At 42.4% G+C, this 6,805-nt stretch overlaps 1 protein-coding gene across 2 annotated transcripts; it reads right to left on the bottom strand.

The window, feature by feature from the left end:
• Positions 1 to 782: 782 nt before the first annotated feature.
• LOC121397706 lies at positions 783 to 6,455 on the bottom strand. Of its 2 annotated transcripts, XR_005963847.1 has the most exons (3): positions 5,493 to 6,455; positions 1,643 to 3,251; positions 783 to 979 (listed from the first exon to the last, which is right to left on the bottom strand). XR_005963847.1 is itself a non-coding variant. In XM_041574929.1 (2 exons), the coding sequence occupies exons 1-2, from the start codon at positions 6,400 to 6,402 to the stop codon at positions 2,284 to 2,286; spliced, it is 1,878 nt and encodes a 625-aa protein (XP_041430863.1). In that variant the 5' UTR covers positions 6,403 to 6,455; the 3' UTR covers positions 1,446 to 2,283. The 2 variants fall into 2 exon arrangements, 1 of the variants encoding a protein (XP_041430863.1); XM_041574929.1 differs by lacking the exon at positions 783 to 979 and having other exon boundaries at positions 1,446 to 3,251.
• Positions 6,456 to 6,805: the final 350 nt, after the last annotated feature.

Here is a 6,805-nt window from a genome sequence, read left to right as displayed (position 1 = left end):
AGTTTTCTTCTCTACATAGTTCAGGATTTAACAAATGTCCAGTGAATTAAATTATGCTGTCATGATTTTTATGGTGTAGTTTTTATTTCTAAATTACACTGTTTACACTGCAAATAATTTACTCTACCATGTAAAATTTCGTTCCTAACCTTACAAGTGTATTTTGTTTAGTTGTACTATTGTTGTGTAGGCAGCCATCTAATTTTGCCTGATCATGTGCTTTCAGAAAGAGTCAGCACTTCAGGATGGATCTGCTTTCAGGCAGGCTTTTGTTTCTCCTACTCACTGTAACTGAAGGCATCGCAGTGGGATATGAATCCCGCTCTTGCAGGGGAAGATAAAAGTCGAATGAATCCTCTCTGGAGGTTATCTTGAATATATTCCTTCATCGCGGAAGTCTACTACTAATACAATCATAATAATTTGTATAACAGAGCTTGTTCCACATTTAGCTGGCATCCAACAAATTTCCTCTTTCAGATTATGAAATCTCCTACATATATAATTTCAAATACTCATAGAATACTTTCCCAGCTCACTTGCCTCACTTTTAAATATGAACTTTGACTGGAGGGTACAGTTTGGGCTCATATCCTAGTAAATAGATCTCTTTTTCCTACAGTTTAACTGATGTAATGGTTTCCCTTTTCAGTATATGATGTTCTTCCTTTTTGCCTTCAGCAAAAAGATGTAACATCTGGAAAGACATGGGAGTTGCAGACAGCATTACTTGCTTACAAAACCCCAATTACAACAACCAATCATAGACACGGACACTTGCATGGTGGAGAATGGCCGCAGCTGTTGTTTATTAAATATCATATCAATCAGAACATTAATATTGCTAATGATACTAATACCTGTTCATACATATCTTCCCAGCCAGCCTCTGCATCAGATCTCTGCAGCGGACCGCCTTAAAGCTTGACCACAAATATCCTTAAGCCCCGCCAATTTTTTTACCTAGCCAGGAGCATACCTCCACATGAAACTTCACTATAAACAACAATTAACTGCTGCGACAATATTGTTTTTTTTTTTTTTTTTTTTTTTTTATATATGCATTCATATATTATATACCATAACAGGGTGGGTGGGTGGGATTTCCAAGACGATCCTCTCACGTCGGCTGCCGGCGAAGAATGAAGAGTGTTCGCCGGTTCGTCCTTTTATAGCCGGTCTTCGCGGCTTTTCCTGTGAAGCCACGCCCCTTTTTTGAATCGACCAATCAGAAGGCTTGGGATTGAAAATTGACCAATCGGAAGAGAGGTAAGTTTTTTCCACAGAACTACACGAGGTAAGTAAAAAATACATCAAACGGGGGGGAGCTGCCGCACTCCATGTTAGGGGAGGTTAAGTCACTCCCCGTTCATGGGAGTTGCAGACAGCATTACTTGCTTACAAACCCCAATTACAACAACCAATCATAGACACGGACACTTGCATGGTGGAGAATGGCCGCAGCTGTTGTTTATTAAATATCATATCAATCAGAACATTAATATTGCTAATGATACTAATACCTGTTCATACATATCTTCCCAGCCAGCCTCTGCATCAGATCTCTGCAGCGGACCGCCTTAAAGCTTGACCACAAATATCCTTAAGCCCCGCCAATTTTTTTACCTAGCCAGGAGCATACCTCCACGTCAAGGCCAATTAAACCATTACATTGGCCTTGGCCATTCCCCACACATGTAAAGCTCTTTCAATTGCACTTTGGAATCCCATGTTCAGAATGTCAAAACCGATATCTGACAAATGTACCCTGTCCGCACGATACAGGCCTTCAAAACCTTGCTCCAACTCATAGTGCCTATAAACCAAAATATTAACTGTCTTGGAAAATTTTGAGATAGCAAAATTGAGTTTTTTGCGGCATCTCTCAAGTGGGTGAAAGCCTGCATCTTGAAGCCAGACTAATCTGGGCACAACTTCAGACCAAATTATCACAGTATTGGGAAAAATAAATCTGATCTGAGCAAGGTCTCTTTTTATATTACGAATTAAATCAATGTTTCTACCCTTTCCAATGTCATTTCCAGCTAAATGGATCAGAATAATTGCTGGGAAACCCCAACGAGATTTCATTTGCAAAATTATTGGTAATAAATCTGGCCATTTAAGGCCTCGAATGCCCATCCAGACAATTCTAACATCTTTAATGCCTAAATTAGTTGTGTAGGTTCGTTGTTCTGCTCTAGCTCTCGCTCTGTGGACGAAAGAGTGTCCAATAATCCAGACCAAAGGAGGAGAAACTGTAACGAAAAAAGGTAACACTTACTAAACCAGGGTAGGTCTGACATAAAGTTGATACCTAGAGGAGTTCCATCTGCCAAGCCTTTTGATGAACTCTTCTCCTAAACCCATCAATGAGGCTTGTGTGGCAGCTCCAATGCGAAAAGAATGTGTGTTATAATGGTCAGGTGGTATACCTAGCTTACTGACAGCTCCTTTGAGAATTTTCACAAATTGAAATCTTGTAAGGAAAGATCCATCACTGTGTATAAAGAAAGGGCCAGGAAGGCAGGGTCTGACTTGCTGATAATGTCTAAAAGCTAATACTGGACATATTGACTGTTCCGTGCTATTACCAAGCCAAATGGTTGTCCCTCTTCCTACTTTATCCGTTTTTGATTTTTTTAATATAATCTTTAATTTGCCCTCAACCAGATGAATGTCTTCACTCCCAATACCCCCTGGGGATCTTTTACTCTGAGAGACCGACTCACTTACCCGAAGGGCACCAAAGAACGACACAGAAAATAACAACGTAAACAACATTGTTTCAAACCGAGAATAGCATATTTGAGGTAGGACCGAAACGAGATCTTTCAACAATGATAATGTGATGGGTCTCCTAATGTCTACAGATCGTGTAATCCTACCAACACCCCGAAGAATTTGTTTAACCAAAAAGGATTTAGTTATGTCAGCCTCACTTTGAACCTTTAAAAAGAAAGATATGCCTGCTAATTTTTTAGTTATAGCTGAAAGAGAGTACTGAGCCTCAACTTGCTCCAGTACAAAAGACAATAAGACGTCACTGTCCCTTTGATAATGCTCTTTAGGAAAACTTGTTTTGAACTTCATCCACTCATTCCAGCTTGCGATGTAAGCATGCCAGGTTTTGTCTGCCAATGACATACTTAACCATTTTGAAATTCTGGCAATACTAAATTCCACAGATGTTGGGGGCATGGTGTTCCTTCTTTGTCCAAATAATTGGCGATTTCCCAGAGCTCGTTGAACTGAAATCGAGATAATGCGTCAGCCACAACATTGGTACAACCAGGGATATGCTTTGCTTGAATCAAAATGTTAAATTTAAGAGCTCGGAATACTGCCTGCCTAAGTAATCTCAGTACTGGGGGGGAGTTAGAAGATAGATTATTAACAACTTGCACCACACCCATATTATCGCAGTGCCAAACAATACGTTTGTTAGCCAATTGGGGGCCCCACACTTCCAAAACAACTAACAGTGGAAAAAATTCCAGTAACACTAGATTTTTGGTAAGCTTGAGTTCTACCCAGAAAGATGGCCACGCATCCGCAATCCAATGTGTGCCAAAGATAGCACCAAACCCAGCTGAAGCCGCGGCGTCTGTATACAGATTCAAAGCTGCATTCTCGAACAATTCTCCTTGCCAATAAGAAATGCCATTGAAATTCTCTAGAAATTCCTGCCAAACAATCAGGTCATCTTTAACCACCTGAGGGATTCTTATGTGCCAGTTAGGATTATCTAGGCCAGACGTAAGTGCAATAAGTCTCCTGTTAAAAACCCGACCAATAGGAATAACCCGTGTAGCGAAATTCAGATGTCCGATCAAGGATTGTATGTGTTTTAATTTAACCTTTTTAGATTTTAAAGTTGCGTTTAGAATGCTTCTCAGCTTAGCTACTTTTCCTTCGGGTAAGCGAAATTCACGATTTACAGTATCTATCTGAATACCAAGGAATTCTAAAGTTGTAGTAGGGGGTATTGTTTTTTCAACAGCTAGTGGAATGGCAAATTTCCTAGCAAACCACGTAAAAGTACTTAACAAAATTCCACATGAACTAGAATCTGCAGGACCGACAAATAGGAAATCATCTAAATAATGAATAACCCCCTTAGAACCAGTTTCCCATTGAACTACCCATTGCAAAAAGGATGCAAAGGCTTCAAAATAAAAGCAGGAAAGGGAACAGCCCATTGGGAGGCATCTGTCAAAATAGAAACTGCCTTCATAATGAAAGCCTAAAAGCTTATAACAGTCAGGGTGTATGGGCAGTAGCCTGAAAGCCGATTGAATGTCACTTTTAGCCAATAATGAACCTTGACCAAATTCTTGAATTATCGATATTGCCTGGTCGAAAGTCGTATATGAAACTGAAGATAATTCCTGACCAATTCCATCATTGACAGATGCCCCCGAAGGATATGATAAATGGTGAATTAAGCGATAGCTTCCTGGCTCCTTCTTCGGTACAAGTCCTAAAGGCGAAACTCTGAAATCCTCAAATGGAGGATCATCAAACGGGCCATCAATTCTGCCCAATCTAAGCTCCTTCTCAATTTTTTCCTTAACTACTTTTGGGTTTAGCTCAATTGATTTTAAATTCTTGGGAAATGATATGAGGGTTACAGGATCTGCTGATGGTATCCAAAAGCCAACTTCAAAACCCTTCTCTAAGAGGCAGGCCATCTGGCGCTTTGGATATAGCTCTAGGTATTGGCGCATTTCTGGTAACCTCACTGGGGTTATCTGACTTACTGGAGTCCCTACCACTGTGCTTTGTAGCAAATCGTTTGATGCAACGAAAGGCAGGATGGTTGCCAGCACAATGAGCACATTCATGTTTATATCTACAGTTTGCCTGAAAGCGGCAAGTTGACTCATTGAATGCCCAGCAAGCATTGTATTTCACAGGAGTCTTGTTCCCCGGTAATGGAACTAATGGCTGTTTGGGAATAAGCATTCCCATCCAAAGGTCAATATCCTTTGAACCCCAAGATATTGACTTCTGAATGGACATTTTCTGTCTGAATCTATCATCATACAAAAACCAGGAAATACCCCCATAGGCTTTATATGCTTCCAGAATAATGTCAATGTGTTTAAATAGGCCTGGACCTAATTGTGGGTGTTTTTCACACAATACATTTGAATAAATACAAAATGCCTGTAACCAATTAGTGAATGTCCTTGCCACAGGCCTGCGTCTGTCCATTTCAGGATCTGACTGCTTAACTTGCTTGCCTAAAAATTCCTTTGATGATGGCAACAGTGAGAGCATGTCAATATACTCCCCTTTTGTGATTTTTTCCTTTATGGCCTGTGGCAAGTGCAAACCCAAAGGTGTAGCATCACAGAGTATTGAATCTCTAAAAGCAGTTTCAGCTACTTGAGAAGACACAGCCCCTGTGCTTGTATGCGTTGACGCCGCACCAGGGGTTAACAAAGCTAACAAAGATTTTATGACATCAGTGGCAGCATAGTTACCAATCACTTGGATGGGTTGACTCTCCTCCTGAGGGGTAAAACCAGCAGGCTGGGGTGCGCTGTGGGTGACAGATGGTGATGTATGACCCCTGATAGCAGGTGGCAGAACCGGGTGCCCTATAGTGTTACAGCTGGAGGGCCCCGGTTCTGGGCGGCTTTGGGGGCCCCTGCTGACCTGGTGCCCCTCATAGGAGCTGCCGGCTGCCGGACCTCCCCCGGACCCTGTGGAAGGAAAGGGCCCTGAAGTGTTAAAGCTCTTTTGATGGAGCGGCCCACCACTTGCAACAGCGGCGGAACTCACTCGCGATGAAGGGGGGGAAGCCGACGGCCAAACTCCTGTCTGCGGCGGGTCAGCGACGATCCTCTTCTTGGCGGAGACCGCTGACGTCATCTGGGTTCTCTTCTTCGCCGCTTGTTTCCCTCTGGTGTTCCTCTTGACGGCGACGATCCGCCTCTTTCCTGGTCCGCGTGAAGCTGGGGTGCGCTGGATGGCGACGTCAGATGCGGCTCCTGAAGATGACGCAGCTTCCTCTGACGGCGATCCTGGAGGCTCTGCAGTCGGAAGTGATGTCACCGCTGTCGTCGTCGATGATGCGAGCTGGCACTGCTGAAGGAGCGTCTGGATGTCTTCATGTCCCGCCTCCGCCTGGATCCATCGAAGGATGTCGCGAAGTCTGCCGTCGGGATTCTCTTCAGCCATTTCCAAGACGATCCTCTCACGTCGGCTGCCGGCGAAGAATGAAGAGTGTTCGCCGGTTCGTCCTTTTATAGCCGGTCTTCGCGGCTTTTCCTGTGAAGCCACGCCCCTTTTTTGAATCGACCAATCAGAAGGCTTGGGATTGAAAATTGACCAATCGGAAGAGAGGTAAGTTTTTTCCACAGAACTACACGAGGTAAGTAAAAAATACATCAAACGGGGGGGAGCTGCCGCACTCCCATGTTAGGGGAGGTTAAGTCACTCCCCGTTCATTCTCTTTATGTTCTACTTCAATATTGCAATTTCTTGCAGTTAATGGTATTCCTGGCTACCTCTTTGCCATGGGCTAAAATTAGCTATTCTCTTTTGTTTCACAGTTACATCTGCCATTGCATTTATCCAATGCTTTACTAGTAGTATGGTTTACCTCTCATAATTGGTATCCTGTCTGCATAGTTGACATTGTGAAATGTCCATATTAAATCCCAAATGGGCAGGTAATATAAAATTCTATTCTTTAATCTGTAACATTCTGTCAAAATATTTTAGTTAAATTGTTAAATAAAATATATGTTTTTTGACTAGCTTTTTCAAACAGTTTACACAAAAGAAATGC

The sequence above is a fragment of the Xenopus laevis genome, chromosome 8S (genome assembly GCF_017654675.1).
Source record: "Xenopus laevis strain J_2021 chromosome 8S, Xenopus_laevis_v10.1, whole genome shotgun sequence".
NCBI classification, from domain to species: Eukaryota; Metazoa; Chordata; class Amphibia; order Anura; family Pipidae; genus Xenopus; species Xenopus laevis.
This window is presented reverse-complemented; position numbering and strand designations above follow the sequence as displayed.